This window comes from Pleurodeles waltl, chromosome 3_1 (genome assembly GCF_031143425.1).
Source record: "Pleurodeles waltl isolate 20211129_DDA chromosome 3_1, aPleWal1.hap1.20221129, whole genome shotgun sequence".
Lineage (NCBI taxonomy): Eukaryota > Metazoa > Chordata > Amphibia > Caudata > Salamandridae > Pleurodeles > Pleurodeles waltl.
Genome location: NC_090440.1, coordinates 1,584,475,017 through 1,584,492,841, shown reverse-complemented (window position 1 = coordinate 1,584,492,841; position 17,825 = coordinate 1,584,475,017). Strand labels below are relative to the sequence as shown.

General features: G+C 43.7%; 1 protein-coding gene across 1 annotated transcript in view; it reads right to left on the bottom strand.

Annotated features, from left to right (window-relative positions):
* CACNB4 (calcium voltage-gated channel auxiliary subunit beta 4) overlaps positions 1-17,825 on the bottom strand; it is a 613,027-nt gene that overhangs the window by 156,125 nt on the left and 439,077 nt on the right. Inside the window, exons 6-8 of the mRNA XM_069225181.1 lie at positions 16,744-16,763; positions 16,571-16,651; positions 2,595-2,653 (exon numbers count right to left, since the gene is read on the bottom strand). Coding sequence (XP_069081282.1) covers positions 2,595-2,653; positions 16,571-16,651; positions 16,744-16,763 — 160 coding nt within the window. The remainder of the gene's footprint in view (positions 1-2,594; positions 2,654-16,570; positions 16,652-16,743; positions 16,764-17,825) is intronic.

The window sequence follows — 17,825 nt, the reverse complement described above, 5'->3', positions numbered from 1 at the left end:
GCAACACTGGCACGCCAATACTAGGTTCCACACATAGCTCCATTAACATACCTCACTTCTGACCTTTATGTGTCTGTTACTATTCCAGTACTGCAGCCCTCATACAACTCTGTCAGTGGACCTAAACCCTAACCTGCAGCGTCCCATTATTCCAATACCAGGAATTACACAGCGCTCCGTTTCGCATTCTTCACCCGCTGCCTTTCTGTTATTCCAATACTGGCCCAGGACAGAGCTCTGTCTGTACCCCCAGTCCTGATCTGAAACACCCCAATATTGCTGTATTGGGGTTCACATACAACTCTGCTAATGCAACTCCTGCTGTTCTGCGGTGCCCCCTGCTGTTCCACACTCTGACTTCTGTTTGAGGACGCCAATTAAATCTAGGGAGCCAATTAAATCTATTCTTAGCTGCCATCTTTATTTGGGAGGGTCTGTTTCACCTATCTCACTCCGTTATTTCCTTTACTCTTTTACTCTCAATGTTTTCTTCCTCTCCCACGTTTCTCTTTCCATCTCTTAAAATCCACGTGTTAACAGTTTCACTCTTTTAACTGTTTATTTCTACTCCTCTTCTTTTTTTAATATCCCTCTTCCTCTTGCTACCTCCTCTTTCCAACTTGTAAAAACTAGGTTATTTCTTTCCTTGTTTCGTTTCTCTAGTTTTTCTTCATCAGGCGTTCATACTTTCACTATTTCTATCTCTTCCCTTCATTCTTTCTTTGTCTTTTTATGTGGTAATTCCTTTGACTCAGTATGCATCCTTTCACTTTTTTTAGATTTTTCTTCCTTCCTTTCTCTGGTGTTTTTCTTATCTTTATCTGTCAATTCACGTTTTACTACAAATACCTCTTTTTCCAACCTGTATGTGGAAGCCATAACTCACTTGTCAGGATCTAAGGTGTCAATGTGGTTTTCCCATCCTTGTCTGTTGCAAATGTGTCAGTACGTACATGCCCTGGTTCTCTTGTTACTTGGTTCTCTCACCATCTCTCTTTTTTGCTCTAATGTTAATTTCTCTCTTTCTTTTCACACTTCAATGTGTTTTCCTCTTTATCTTTCGTTTGCTAGCTTCCTTCCTTTTTTCTTTTGTCTCACACGTGTGCTCTATTTCTTCTTAGTTGTGTTTTGATTTCCTAGTTCTTTTTTCCATTCTTGTTTTTATTTCTCTGAGACCCCTTCTCTTTCTTCCTGTTGTCTGTTGTATTCCTTTCACGTCTCTTTTTCTGCCCCATCCGCTTTCTCTACTGAGGCCTAGTTATCAATGGAGCAACAGGTGCAGTGGCACCAGGGCCCAGACACCTACGGACCTCACTCAACTCTAGCTACTGCTGTATTTTCCTACCCAAATTCCAGTCAGCCATTTCCTTTCTTACTCCAGGGCCCATGACACCGTTACTATGCCACTTGTCCTCTCCATCTTTATTCTCCACTCCCTCTTTCATTTCACCCGCCAATCCATCCCAAATGATAATGTTATGGTGTTTTGAGCATTACACTCTAATGTCAAACGTTTACTTCTGATAAAGGTTTATATAAGTGTATATATTTTAAGATAGAGAAAGAAGGTAAATGGAAGTGCTTTAGTTAAATGTTGGGCCACTGGAATTACATGGCAGGAAAAGATGAAATTATGAGGCAGGGTTGACCAATTTATGTTTGCCAGTCCAGTTATGAATTTACAATGCCAAGAGCTCCAACTCAAAAAAATGCGATACCTATTTCATTGCAAATGCTCGTTTAAATTTTTAACACTTGCACCCTATATGGTGAAACCACCTTACTTTTTCGTTACTGGAGTAACGCACAGTAATATCAAAGCACTGTGTAGAACTGGACTGGGACAAAAGGAAAAAGCACAGAAGTTAAAGAGAACAGGAGGCTTCAATAAAAAAAATGAACGAAAATGTCTTGAAAGAGATACAAAATGTTGATTGGACTATCTTTTAAAATCTACAAATATCTGCCTTTAAACATTTCTCTTATAAACAGTGGCGTAATGAATCCCCACCCCCTGCAAAGTACCTGGAGGGGACCCCCTCCCCCCTGGATCCAGTCAAGGGCCTGCTGCCCATGCAGTACTCTGTGCTGAGGGGGGCCTCTGGAGCTCACCCCTCACTACCCCGCACCGAGGGGGCCTTTTTTATGCCATTGCCTACAAAAGGTACAATAGAATGAGTGTGTGTGTGTGTGTCCGCCTCTGTGTTTAAATATACATAAATGCATTGTCTAAATGCAAACTAAAACTCCACACCCTTTGCCAGCGAGATTTCCGATAGGTAAAACCTGGAGGAAATCTTGCAGGCAATATCATGCATCCCAAATTTGCACACGCCAGAACAGGGAATAGTAATTTGCTATTAGTGTGTTTCCCTATTCGGAGGCAGATACATTAGAATGACATGCACACTGTCTATTTGTAAATAAAAGCCCCTACCGGTTTTTACCAGGTGCCCAGCTTGCACTGAGGATGTGCTTGCATCTCTGCAATGTTGGAAAATCCTGTTCTCGGAAGTCATGCACCACTTTCTAGATCTCAACAGACACCAACAACCCTCCAACCCGCCACAAATGCAAATGACCACGTTTCTCACCTCCCATCAAACCTGTGCTTCAGGAAGTCAAAAAGGGCTTTCTGCATCATGTCTGTCACCTTCCCAGAAGTGAGGTAGATCGAAAGGAAGAAAACAGATGAAGAGAGAGAAGTTACAGGTAAGAAAAGAAGCAAAGGCCAGACGATATACATCGCTCATCACTTGCCATCATGTGGACAGGGTTCATTAGAATGCAGTGCCATGTCGGCTAGTTTGTGCGTTGCCATTTTTGGCTACAGCATTTTAATTGCATTTGGAAAAACTCAATCAACACCCTACGAGAAATTCTTTGCATGTTTTCTCATTCACACTTTGAGGTGCTCCAGCCTCTGGCGGTCCCGCTGAAATGTGAGGCACGCGCAGAACCTCACATCTCGCTGGAGCATCACAGACCCTACCTTTACCCACTAACCAGGCAGGTTAACCATTTCATAGCTCAGTTCATAAATCATGCATTCACTGTGCAAACCTGTAGGTTTACTTCAGTTTAATTTCACCTCCAACGCTGTGAACCCCTGGTTATAGGACACGCACCAATACCTGTGCAAGTCCAAGGATCACACACCATTCACTTCCCAGCCCTTAAAAGTTTCAGCAAGACAAGGTTGCAGCCCTAGCCTAATTTACACACAGTTATTACAAACTGACACATTGAAACTTCACAACCTTTGATGTATATGTACTTCTTCGGCATTCCAATAGAGCATCAAATTTGAATGGTCAAATAGCATTGTCTTTCTAGCAAGCCTTAGTCTTTTGTTGCCAAAATGCTCCACCACATCTTGGTTCAAGAGAAAAGGAGTTCTACAGAAGTAACAGTACCTTTTATTGGGCAAACGTAAATCACACACAGATGTTACCAATACACAAGGGCTTTTGAGTCCTTTAGAGTCCTTCGTGAGATAGTACAAAGGCACTAAGTTTACTTGGCTATATAGATTTTTTTAAACATCTGTAAAATATTTGTGTTCGCCCAATACTGACTTTTTCTCGATGTAGTGGTGGTAAAAAATGTCAGTGTACTAGCTGACATCACATCTACTTTAAGTTAGTTAGTGGAAGTATAATTAAAATAATCACTTGCACAAACAAATACAGATTACAGATACTTTGCACAAGACAAAGGCCCTTATTACGACCTTGACCGAGGAGTTTCCTCCATCACAAATGTGACGTCCGCCATATTACGAACTCCATTGAATATAATCATGGATGTCATTTAGGGGTCACTGGGGGTCACAGTTGTCACAGTTGGGACCCCTGGCACTGCCTTTGCGACCCCTTGCTTCAGAGGTGGTAAATTCAGTGTCAGGCAGCTCCTCCATTCGTCAACGTCAGTTGGAACTCCACTCTCTTTGTTTTCTGTCAATTTTTATTATACTAATTGCAAATAATAAAATATTATAACATATTATTCACTGTTAGTGTAATAAAAATGGTGTACAATTAGCTGGAGTAATCCATTCCATGGCAGCTGGGTTAAGTAAAAATGCTTTTAAATGTATGGTGTGTGTGCTTGAGAGTGAGAGTGTGTTTTTTTAGAGTCTGTGTTTAAGTGTGCGTTTTTATGTATGTGTAGTAAGTATGTGTGTGTGATTGAAAGTGGAGGCCAAAGGGCGCGTGATGTTGTAGGAAAGTACCATCTTGCCTGGCATGTTACCCCCATTTTTTACTTGTGTGTCAGTTTGTTTTTGCCTGTCTCACTGGAATCCTGCTAGTCAGGACCCCAGTGCTCATAGTTGTGGCCTGAATGTGTTCCCTGTGTGATGCCTAACTGTGTCAATGAGGCTCTGCTAATCAGAACCTCAGTGCTTATGCTCTCTCTGCCTTTAAAATTGTCACTGCCGCCTAGTGACCATTTTTACCAATTCTGATTGGCACACTGGAACACCCTTATAATTCCCTAATATATGGTACCTAGGTACCCAGGGTATTGGGGTTCCAGGAGATCCCTATAGGCTGCAGCATTTCTTTTGCCACCTATAGGGAGCTCAGACAATTCTTACACAGGACTGCCACTGCAGCCTGAGTGAAATAACTTCCACGTTATTTCACAGCCCTTTTACACTGCACTTAAGTAACTTGTAAGTTACCTATATGTCTAACCCTCACCTAGTTAAGGTTAGGTGCAAAGTTACTAAGTGTGAGGGCATCCTGGCACTAGCTAAGGTGCCCCCACATAGTTCAGGGCAATTTCCAGGGACTTTGTGAGTGTGGGGACACCATTACATGCATGCACTACATATAGGTCAATACCTATATGTAGCTTCACAATGGTAACTCCGAATATGGCCATGTAACATGTCTAAGATCATGGAATTGTCCCCCCATGCCAAATCTGGTATTGGGGTCCCAATCCCATGCATACCCGGGGCTCCAGCATGGACCCCGGGTACTGCCAAACCAGCTCTCTGGGGTTTTCACTGCAGCTACCGCTGCTGCCAACCCACAGACAGGCTTCTGCCCTCCTTGGGTCTGGGCAGCCCAGTTCCAGGAAGGCAGAACAAAGGATTTCCTCTGAGAGAGGGTGTCACACCCTATCCCTTTGGAAATAGGTGTTAAGGGCCTGAGAGGAGTAGCCTCTCCTGGCCTCTGGAAGTGCTTTGAAGGGCATAGATGGTGCCCTCCTTGCATAAACCAGTCTACACCAGTTGAGAGATCCCCCAGCCCCTGCTCTGGTGCGAAACTGGACAAAGGAAAGGGGAGTGACCACTCCCCTGCCCATCACCACCCCAGGGGTGGTGCCCAGAGCTCCTCCAGTGTGTCCCAGACCTCTGAAATCTTGAATGCAGAGGTGTGAGGGCACAATGGAGGCCTCTGAGTGGCCAGTGCCAGCAGGTGACGTCAGAGACCCCTCCTGAAAGGTGCTTACCTGACTAGGTGGCCAATCCTCCTCTGAGGAATATTTAGGGTCTCTCCTGTGGGCTTCTCTTCAGATAATAAATGGAAGAGCTTTCCAGAGTTCCTCTGCATCTCCCTCTTTGACTTCTGCCAAGGATCGACTGCTGACTGCTCCAGGACACCTGCACAACTGCAACAAAGTAGCAAGAAGACTACCAGTGACATTGTAGCCCCTAATCCTGCCGGCTTTCTCAACTGTTTCCTGGTGGTGCCCTGCACTGGAAGCCAAGAAGAAATCTCCTGTGGGTCGACGGAATCTTCCCCCCTACTAATGCAGGCACCAAACTTCTGCTTGACCGGTCCTCCGGGTCCCCTCTCATCATGACGAGCATAGTCCCTGGAACACAGGAGTGGATCCAAGTGACCCCGACAGTCCAGTGGTCCATCTGTCCAAATTTGGTGGAGGTAAGTCCTTGCCTCCCCACGCCAGACAGTAATCCTGTGTACTGGGTGAACTGCAGCTGCTAGGGCTTCTGTGCACTTTTGCAAGGAATCCTTCGTGCACAGCACAGCCCAGGTCCCCAGCACTCCATCCTGCATTGTTCAACTCGCTGAGTTGACCACCGACTTCGTGGGACCCTCCTTTGTAGTGTTGAGATGACTGCTGTGCTCAGTTTTCTTGAACCTGTGTTCAAGTACTTCTGCGGGTGCTGCCTGCTTCTGCGTGGGCTCGCTGTGTTGCTGAGCGCCCCCTATGTCTCCTCTTCCAAGAGGCGACCTCTTGGTCCTTCCTGGGCCCGGGCAGCACCCATTTTCTTCAACCGCGACCTTTGCAGCTAGCAAGGCTTGTTTGCAGTATTTCTACATGGAAACAACTCTGCATCCTCCAGCACACCATGGGACATCTTCTGTGCAAAGGAGAAGTTCCTGGCATCTTCCGTTGTTGCAGAATCTTCAGCTTCTTCCACCCAGAGACAGCCATTTTGCACCTTCATCTGGGGTTTAGGGGGCTCCTGTCCCCCCCCGGACACTTTCATGACTCTTGGACTTGGTCCCCTTCCTTTGCAGGTCCTCAGGTCCAGGAGTCCGTCTTCAGTGCTTTGCAGTCAGTTGTGGTCTTTGCAGAATCTCCTACCACGACTTTAGTGTGTTTCTGGGGAAGTAGGGTCACTTTACTCCTACTTTTCAGGGTGTTGGGGTGGGGTATCTTGGACACCCTCAGTGTTTTCTAACACTCCCAGCGACCCTCTACACACTACACTAGGCCTGGGGTCCCTAAGTGGTTCGCTTTCCACTTTCTTAGTATATGGTTTGTGTTGCCCCTAGGCCTATTGCATCCTATTGTATTCTACAGTGTTTGCACTACTTTTCTATCTGTTTACTTACCTGATTTTGGTTTGTGTGTATATTTTGTGTATTTTTCTTACCTCCTAATAGAGTATATCCTCTGAGATATTTTTGGCACATTGTCACTAAAATAAAGTACCTTTATTTTTAGTAACTCTGAGTATTGTGATTCCTATGACATAGTGCTATATGATATAAGTGGTATAGTGGGAGCTTTGCATGTCTCCTAGTTCAGCCTAAGCTGCTCTGCTATAGCTACCCCTATCAGCCTAACCTGCTAGAACACTACAAATCTACTAATAAGGAATAACTGGACCTGGCACAAGGTGTAAGTACCATCAGGTACCCACTATAAGCCAGGCCAGCCTCCTACAGATGCCACTGATGCTACCCCTGGCATTTTGGTGAATTGATGTCCATGAATATAATGGGATCATAATGCGGCGGATGGGATATCCGCCACATTTGTGATGGAGGAAACTCCTCCAACAAGATCTTAATAATGCCCAAAGTGTTGTGTCCTCCAGGATTATGTGAACCTGTTACGAGATCACCACCAGGGTTTATGGCAAAGGTGGCAAGGGGGAATGTTACAGAGGAATAGAATAGGAAACAGACTCCTTGGGAGTCATTACCTATCTATCCTCTTCTTCACTCACAGAACTCTCAGAATTCAACTAGGCAGACTGTCAGGCCCCAAAATAATTCTAAGTATAGCTCTGCCAGACAGAATCAGGTGGGCTAAAATGGTGTTGTGTTCTGCCCATCTAGAACTCTTCTCCAACTGGTGGAACATCATGAAATGCATAGTAGTCTCTGTAGGCAGATTTAAAAGCCAGCTACAGTATGCCAATATATCATGTACCTCTTCCAACACTGCTGTTGCTCAACATTCAAGTCACTACTGCCTACAGGACTGAACTGTGACTGAAAACCAAAAACATCCTGACTTGGCCTTTATGAAATGGTGACAGAGCTGGTTGGCCAAGGTTGCCTCTGTGGCATCAGCACTTGGGCTCATCATTTCTTAGGCCTTCTGTTGAAATCTAATAACTAGCTGAAATCCTTGTCCTTCTCATGTTTTTTCAAACATTCTTCTGACCCCTCAACGTCCAGCTTCAACCTGCAACACCACATATAGCTACAAATTACAAGAGTGAGCCTCCTCTGGGCAGAACCCCGTTGATTAGCTTAAAGCAAGTCATCAAAGTTTCAGGGTAGAGGACACTTACATTGTTGTGTTATTAGCCCATTTACACAATTGATAAAGCTCTTTGAGAGCAGTGTTCAAGAGCTAGACATGATTCCCTATGAACTCCTCTTTTTTATTATTATCTGTTTTGCATAGTGTAACTCATTCAAAAGAAGAAGCGGAAGTAAGTTTCTTCAACTGTGCATATGCCTCCTTCGATGAAGAGCAGAGTGTTTGGGATTGCTACTTCGTGCTTTTGCTTGAGTCATTATCTTAAAGGGACCCACCAAACTTTTTCCCAATAAGAAATATGACTTAGACAAACTCTCGAAGAACAGCTGAACAAGTCAGAAACAGCGAGCAGAGATTGCAATCGCAAAAAAACAAGGGCTTCTTCACTCTGTGCAGAACAATCAAGTTATAGCCCCTGAGACAGCCTAATCCGTATTCCTTGAACTAGCACTGAGCTGCAGTGCTTCCTTGTTTCCTTGGTTTCAGAGGTAGCACTATTTTAGTGCATCTTTGTTTCATAAACTTCAACTATTTAAGTAATTCCATTTTATCAGTCCCCGTTCCTGGCTTTTTTTGCCACTTTCTTATTCCCACTTTCCAGTGTGCTAACTTCTTATCCATGCTGTCTTAGGTTCCAGTTTCCATACAAAGTTTATTACTTACTTTCTGCTGTTTTCCCCTTGTTTTCTATTCTTTCTTGTTAAGCGTTCCTCCCAGTGCTTAATTTGTGCTTGTTGTTTCAGGTGCTGAGCACTGGCACTTATTTTTGAGGGTCAGGGCTTATTTATCTGCCTCAAGCATTTGCTGCAAGCAAAAGACACATATGGGACAGACGGAGGAAGGGAAAAACAAAAAAGCGTCACAAAGGGAGAATGTAGAAAGCTGCAAGAGTGAGCTGAAAGGGCAGGGAGTGGCTTTATATGGATTAAAGAGGGCCCAGAAGGCTTCAGGATTACGCCGCCTCAGTATTCTGTGCTCACACATTTAATTGCAGCAGCCGCATGTTTAAGAGGAGGGCTTTGGGCACCTTTTTATATACAAATTAAGCACTGGTTCCTCCTCTCCAACTCCTTGTATATAATGGCTGTGTATTTGCCGTCAGCATCTGTACTAGCAACCATGAGTGAGGAACTTAACGTTAATGTGCTTTACCCCACATTCCCTGTTAATCAGTTTAAATGTATATCTTGCACATCCTGGATCTTAATTATTCTGAATGTTAAACTGCCCTGAATGCTTGATCCTTTTGAGCTTTGACTACTTGTTCACTTGTGAAGAGCTTCCTCTCTAGATATTCTACTTAGTCTGCCTGTATGACCACGGAGAGCTCTGTTTCCAATATTCTCTTCACTTAGTCTACCACGCCACCAGTCTTTGCCAGAACCCCTTGACAAGTACAGAAGTCAGAATGCTTGTCTCATGAGGACTATTAATGGTAAAGTGAAAGAGTGATATTTAGAAATTGCCAGCTCAAGATGTGACGACCCTGGTATATGAGGAAGGATTCTAATTGCTGGAACCAAACTGGAGATATTAAGTTAAGCACATGAGGGCTGATGGGTCACAAGAGTCATTAATGTGATTGCCTAACCCACCAACAATAAGATGAGCTAATCAAATGGAAGAAGGAGAATTTTGTCATTAGACACAGTAGAGACGGAGGCATGTTGGAACATGAAAAGCAGTACAAGATGGCTCCGGGAAAGAGACAGCAACAAACAGCTAAACTGTCTGGCATGAAAAGACATTCATGAATACATTTGTAATACAGAATACAACAAACTGATTCAAAAGGATTTCATTGATATTTCCACAATCTGCAATTATTGTGCATTTAGTTTTTGCCGTATCTCTTGGTTAATCACTTTTTTGAGCTGTTACCTCATTCACTAGCAGACTATTCATTTCCCATCCTGGACAATTTTAGATTTATTTGTTTATTTGTTAATTATTGGTCTTCCCTTTGCTACCATATCAAAAAATGCCTATATTGATAAATTTTTGCCTATATGGTCTTACCTATACAGTATCTCTTAAATCATTTAATGCTTTTGCAACACTGTTGGAAATTGGGTTACTGATGAAACCCTACTCAAGCAGCAACCACAACTCTTGTCAGGGTGAAACATAAGGAACCCCAAATTAACCTGTGCTTAACCCTCTAGTAGCTTGCACAAAGCAGAGTGGCTTAACTTAGAGGCAATGTAAAGTAATTATGCAACACTTCAAAAAGTAATAAAATTAAAATACAATACAATAAAAATCCCTCACCAAATTAAAAAATAGAGTAAAATTTAATAAATTATTCGAGACCAAAACAACAAAAATTCAATCAGTGGAACCAGAGATATGTGATTTTAAAGATGTAAGTGAAAACAGTGCCTAGAAGCACAAAGTGACAGCAGTGGTTATCTGATCGAGCAGGATGCAGACAAAATCAAAGGTTCTGGCTGACTGCAATGGAGAACAGGCAACATACAGGGACCAAGTTAGGCCCACTGAACAGAGTACCATAATCCTGTGTTGCGAGTTGTTGTAAGATCTTGAGTCAAGGATGTGTTGCGCAGAGGCACTTCCTAGTAGCTGTGATGCAGAGTCCTGTGTCATTGTTGAGAATGTTGTTGACGAGGGGCTTGCGATGCGAAATCCTTTGTCTAGTAGATATTGCACTGCGCAGTTCCGAAGAAGGTGTGGGGCTGTGATGCAAAGTCCTGCATCGCTGTGGAGGATGCCATTGACAAGGGTCTTGCGATTCAAAGGCCTGCGTCGAGGATGCATTGCGCAGCTGCATTTGCGTGGAGGCTGTGGCGGTTCCGAAGTGGAGCTCTTAGGAAACAGAGTTTTTTCTGCCCACAGGCCCACAGCAAGGTTGGCAGAGCACCTTCAAACCCAACTTAAAAGGTCTAGGACTTGGGTGGCACCCCTTGGGAGTAGGACTCACAGCAGACAGCGTCCAGGTGCTGGGTTCAATGTGGAATGTGGGGGCTAGGGCTGTTCTGTCCCTGAGGCTCTGATCAGGAGGCCAGTTAACTAGCCCTTGGAGTCTCTCTGGTGGTTCTATGTTCAAGATGCAGGTCCAGTACATTCACTCAGGCACCAGTGCAGCAGGACAACAGAGTAGCAGTCCTTCTAGCCCAGTAGCACAGCAGTCCTTCTGAGTCTTCCACGGGTCCAGAGGTCTCCTGAAGAGTTTGGTCTAAGGATCTAAAATTTATGCCTTGTGTCCACTCTGAAGTAGGAAAAAATTCCACCCTCAGAAATGTTTGGAATTTCCTGCCTCCCTGCCGTGGCCCCAGCTTGTCTGGGGTCACAAAACACTTGTGTTGTACTCTTTGTTAGTATGGCCAGGCAGAGCATTTGTGATGGATAAGTGTGGTAGGTGACATCTCCACCGTCTCATCAAGTCAGAGTTTGCCCATCCTGCCAACACCTAGTTCCCCTTTGTCTCATTGTTTGGGAGCAATACACAAAGACCAAGTGCCAGCTACACCTAGTCATGTGACCCAGGATACAGGCTTCAGGCACTTTGTACAAATGGCATTTTTAGAACTGTGACTTCACATCCAACTTTACCATTAAAGAGGGCTTTACATTACAGTTCATTAGACACCAAACTCAAAATTCCGACCTTCTCCCAACTGAAAGTTATCATTTATTAAATTCAATAAGTTAACCCGATATTATCTTATGGGAGAGGCTGGCCTTGCAGTAGTGAAACAAGAGTTTTTTATGACCAGGACATGTAAAAGAACATGTCCAAACTTTTAAATACACTGCACCCTGCCTTATGAGCTGTTTAGGGAATACAGTAGGGGCGAGTCTGTATTAAAAAGGAAGGTTTAGCCCCGGCAAAAGGTTTATTCTTCCAGGTTGAAATGTCAATGTAAACTACACACACACAGGCTGCAATGGCAGGTCTGAGGCATGTTTAAAAGGCTACTTAAGTGGGTGGCACAATAAATGCCGCAGGCCCACTAGTAGCATTTCATTTACAGGCCATATATATATGTAGTACTATTGTACTAGGGCCTACAAGTAAATTAAACATTCCAATTGGATGTAAGCCAATTTTACCTGTTTAGAGGAGAGAGCACACACATTAGCACTTGGTAGTGGTAAAGTGTACAGAGTCCTAAAGACAATGAAAACGAGATCAACAAAAATGGAGGTGTAAGGCAAAACGTTTGGGGGAATACTACCCTAAATTCACAGGTCTAACAGACACACAGCTATTTTAGTTATTTTCGACAATGATACCTTGGTGGGCATTGGTGTTATATATAAGAGTTCCCTTGACCACCCAAGGTATAAGGGCTGCTCCTGTGGTTATTTTGTTACAGGATTTCTGCTGTCACCTTCAAGCATTAGTTTGCAAAAAAGCTTCGGAAAACTGTAAACGTTTATATTTGAGAATATTCAGCATCATTGTGCTGCCTAACATAAGAAGCAATAAGGCTTAAAGAAGAGTATTCTTTTTATTCTCCTTTTTCATCTCACTGTTATTATTGTTATAATTTACATCATTTATACCCAGAGAGGTTTGCTTGTAGATGCGTTCTCATCTTTTAAAAGGTTTGTCAGGGCAGCATGGCTGCTGACTCCTAGAAAAGATTGTTTTCAGTTCAAAGTGACAGTTTCAGGCACGTTGCATACTATAGGAACCTTACAATTCCTCCTTATAATGAAGGAGGTAGTTGCTGTCTGAAGCATAACAAGACGATTTTGCAAGGATAATGTGAATTAATTCCACAGTTTTGCAGCAAATACTTAAAAGGCGTGACCACTGAAAGAAGATGTGTTGTATTATTAATTTTGCTGGAAAAACTGCAGCTCCATTTTGTTTTGTCCACAGATTGATTTCACCTGTTGTAAGCAGGCGGAGCCTCCAGGTGAAATGTTGGGTTAAAACAAGAGGGACACAGCATGGTAAATCCAATTTCCACATGTTATTCTCCAAAACTTGTAATGTATGTTACTTATACCCAGAGGCACCGTCAACCCTATATCGTCAGATACACAGGGGGTGGGGTTCTTGATGGGCCTCTTCTGTCTGCAACTTGGCAGAAAAAGGCTTATAACGTGAAAGGGTGGGAGGGTGAGTGAGTGGATGGATGGATGGATTTACAGTGGTGAATTCATGGGTGACTGAACAGGTGGATGGATAGATACATGAATGAATGAGTAAAAGGGTGGATGTAAGGATGGTTGAGTGAAATGGAGGAAAGATGGATAGAAGGATGGTTGAGTGAAGGGGTGAATGGATGGATGAATAAGTGAAAGGATGGATGGATGGAGGATGAGAGGAAGGATGGATGGACTTCTTCTATGACAAGATCTCTAGGCATCTACAAAAGCTTCATGCCCCAACTCAATGCCACCAATATCCTCAACCTCACCGCTCCCATAGAGGCCAACCCCAGCCACCTGCTCACCACCTGGAACCTGCTCACCACTCAAAGCATCACCAACATCATGAACTCCGTCCCCTCAGGAGTATCAACAGACCCCTGCCCCCATCACATCTTAAACCTTGGGAGCAAGTCGATCAGTAAAGAACTGACCACTATCCGCAACGCATCCTTCACCATTGATATAGCACCTTCTTCCTCACCAGGAGAACCCAGAGAATTAATCTCCCCCCTCCACCTCCGAATGCAAGAGCATTATCTGCAGCATCCTCCAAGGCTTATCCATCAGCCCTACCTTGTTCAACAGTTATATGACCACCCTGGCCAAAATTATCAGACTCCATGGACTCAATATAATTTCCTAAGTCGACGACACCCAGCTCATCCTCTCGCTATCAGAGGAGCCCTCTGTCATGAGAGCCAACTTCCACAGCTGAATGACGAACATCGCTGGATGAAAGACAACTGCCTGAAACTCAACACATATAAAACGGAAGTACTGATCTTTGGAAACAACATCTCACCCTGGAATGACTTGTGGTGGTCCTCAGAACTAGGTCCCTGACACACACAGTCAGACTGCGGCGCAACCTCAGCATCATCTGGGTCAACAAGCTCACCATGAAAAACCAGCTCAACACAGTATCCTCGGACTGCTTCCTCACCCTCCGCATGCTCCACAGGACCCTCAAATGCCTCCTGATCAACACTAGATGCACCATCACTCAAGCCCTAGTCATCAGCCAGCTGGACTACGCCAACCTTGCATCTCCTTAAGAGACTACAGAACACACAAAACTCTGCGGCCAGACTCATCCTCGACCTCCCTAAGCAGACACACATCAGCCCCCACCTCAGAAAGCTCCATTGGCTCCCCATTCACAAGATATGCCACTTCAAGATGCTGATCCACCCCTACAAAGCCCTGCAAAACCAAGGACCAGCATACATCAACCACCACTTGAACTTTCACTAACCTTCCAGACACCTGCACTCTGCCTCCTTTCTCCTCGCTCACACCCCTTGCATATTTCGTAGCCAAAGCAGAGGTGGCTCCTTCTCCTACCTCGCAGCTAGTGCCTGGAACGACCTCCCTCTCCATCTCCGGACCTCTACCTCCCTGCTGGAATTCAGGAAAGAACTGAAGACCTGGCTGTACGACTGAGCCTCCAAAGAAGATTCTCAGCGCCTGGGCACCCTCATGGCTGATTAGTTGCGTTTTACAAGTCCAGCTCATTGATTGACTCAGTGAGGGAAAGGATTGATGGATGAGTGAAAGGGTAAATGTTGGATCGATAAGTAGATGGATTGATTGATGGATGGATTGAAAGGCTAGATGAATGGAACGAGTGAAAGGATGGAAGGATGAGTGAAAGGATGGATGGATGGGTGAGTTAAAGGGTGGATGGATGGATGGGTGAGTAAAAGGATGGATACAAGGATGCATGGCAGAAAGAATGGATGGATGAGTGAAAGGGAGGATAGCATGGTGGCTGGATGAAAGGTGGACGGATAGATGAGGGAACGGATGAATGGATGTATGAATGAGTGAAAGGGTTGATAGAAGGATGAGAGTTTGGGTGGTGGAAGGATGTGTGAAAGGGTGAATGAATGAATGAAAGGATGGATGTAAGGATGGATGATTGAAAGGGAGGATGGATGCATGGAAGGATGAATGGATGTGTGAAAGCGTGGATGGATGGAGGATGAGAGAAAGGATGTAAGGGTGAGTGAAACGGTGAGTGAGTGAAAGGATGGATGGATGAGTGAAAGGGTAAATGGATCAATGAGTTGATGGATGGATGGATGGATGGAAGGACAGATGAATGGACGGAGTGAAAGAGTGAATGGATGGTTGTAAGAATAGATGAGTGAAAGAAAGGATAGATGAGTGAAAGGGAGGGTAGTTGGGTGGCTAGATAAAAGGATGGACGATGGATGAGTGAAAGGGTGAATGGATGGAGGGATGAGGGTGGACGATGGATGAGTGAAAGGGTAACTGGATAGATGAATGAGTGGATGGATGGGTCAAAGGCTAGCTAGATAAGTGAAAGGCTGAATGGTTGAGTGAAAGGCTGGATGGATGAGTGAAAAGAATGATGGAGGGAGTGAAAGGGTGGATGGACGGATAAGTGAAAGGTTGAACGGTGAGCGAAAGGATGGATTATTGAAACAATGGATGGATAAATGGCTGGATGAATGGATGGATGAAAGGTGGATGGATAAGAAAGGGTGGATGATGAGTGAAAGGATGGATGGATAGATATGTTTGATGGATAGGTTTGAAGATGGCTGCATAGGCTTGGATACAGATGGGGGGCGGATAGATGGACGGACTGAGTGGTGACAGACTGAATGTTGGGTAAAAGACTGAAAAGGTGACTGAATGTACAGTTGAAATGGTGGATATCAGCGGGTAGATCGAAGGATGAAAGGACAAATAGATTCTTAGATAGAAAGGGACAAGCAGTCTCTTCTAGGGAGGGTTGCGGTGACTTTCTTCACTTGCCTGGTGCATAAGAGCTTTGGTTCGCAGTAGGGAGTATTTTTATTTCCTGGCTACTCCCTTGCTTATCCTTCTTGGAATTAATGGGATCCTGCGTAATGGTAGTTCTGGTAGTGGAAAATAATGGGGATTATTCGGAGACGTTTGTAATGGGAGGCTGCAAGGCCAAAACAGTGCATCAAGCAGAGTACTGTGCACTAAAACCAGTAGCAGAGACTTTTCCAACATGTTATGTCCCATTACACAGGTAAGAACGCGTAATTGGGTGGAAAAACTGATGTGATGCCATGCTCTAACAATTTCCCTAAGCGGCTTTTGCACGGCACATAAAATGAGGCCGCGAAATAGCAATGCTACCAAATATTTACATACATCCATTAAAGTTTGAAGACGTGAGTCAATTTGATATTATTTTTAATGGGAAAAATATATTGTCATGTATATTAAAAATGAAGTCAGGTATGAGCATGAGAATTGAAAACATGCATACACTAGAGCCAGTAAACAGGTAGCATGCACCAACATATTTCTGTTTGTAAAGCGGAAATAAAACAGTGTGCCCCAGGGGTCTGGCTGTATTTGCACTTAGCACTGAATGGTTTCCTTCCTGGCCTAGACTTGAATGATTTTTTCACACTGAGATGCTAAAGCCAATAAGTATGCTTCATACCTCATAGCCTTTAAGTGATGGACCAACCAGTACCACAGGCCGCATGGACGGCACAACATCATAGGGAGGAACGTGTTCCGCCTGAAAGAAGAAAGGACAACAGTGCCAAAATTAGGATAAAACATCGGCAAAATGCCAACAGTTACAGAAAGATACCTGAAGGTGGAACTCACCACTTTTTGCTTCTGTTTAGCTAAAAATGGAAACAAGAAAAACAACTTGTAAGAATCAGTTTTCAAGAAGTGGAAACAAATCTCCTGAAGAAAAATGCTGATTCTATTTTAAGGATATCCATTAACACATTTCCTAACAAGAATGTATTTTGTAATATCTTTTAATTTTTCAAAGCCATTTTTTATGCATCTTACCTGTGACTGTAGTCCTTTCACATAAATATACCAGACTTAGTATCACTGAATACAGACCACTCTGTTTCTTATTTATGATATATTTATGTTTCTTACTGGAACGTATGTATACAGCTCTCAGTGCATACCAAGGAGCCCTGAGTTGATTTTCCCTCCAATGGTTTGCAATCTCATGCTAGATGTTGACTTCTTCTTCTGGATGGTAGTTCTATTAAGGAGAGTCAACCACAGAAACGGTTTTAGCCACAATAGAGGCTGGAATTGTGTGTCTTAGGTATGAACTGGTTTGAAGCTATAATGCACACAATAACAGATTAACTGCCACAAGGCATAATCTGCAACTCTGATAATGCTACAGAGGTCCACGATTTGAAGTTCTTCCATGCCAGTGGAGTAGAGCAATTTAGACTCCATCCTTCACGCATCAAAATTGTGCAATCATAGACTTGTATTTGAAATTATACTCGCTGTGTGCCTTAATCTTTTTAACGTGTGTGAAGCCTTTAAAGGTAATAATGAAATGTAATAATTGAAGAGGTTAGAAATGTATACACGAGTGCACTTATATTTGGATAAACATGTAATACTGATGTTTTATTCACGTTTGCATCTATTTTGGAAGTTATACGTGTATGCATAATCATGTATTCGAATACAGGTTAAATGCTAAATTGACTTAGCTTAATTGTAGGCCTCATCCTGAAATGCCTTTAGCTATGCCAGTGTTCTTTCTTGCTTTGCAGGAGCATTATCATGACATTCGTTAGTTAGAGAAAGCAGTATTGTTTGTATTACTGTTGATAGTGAGGCCTGAAGAGAAGAACATGGCAAGGAGTGTGGAGACTAAGGGCCTCATTATGACCCTGGCGGGCGGCGGATGCCGCCCG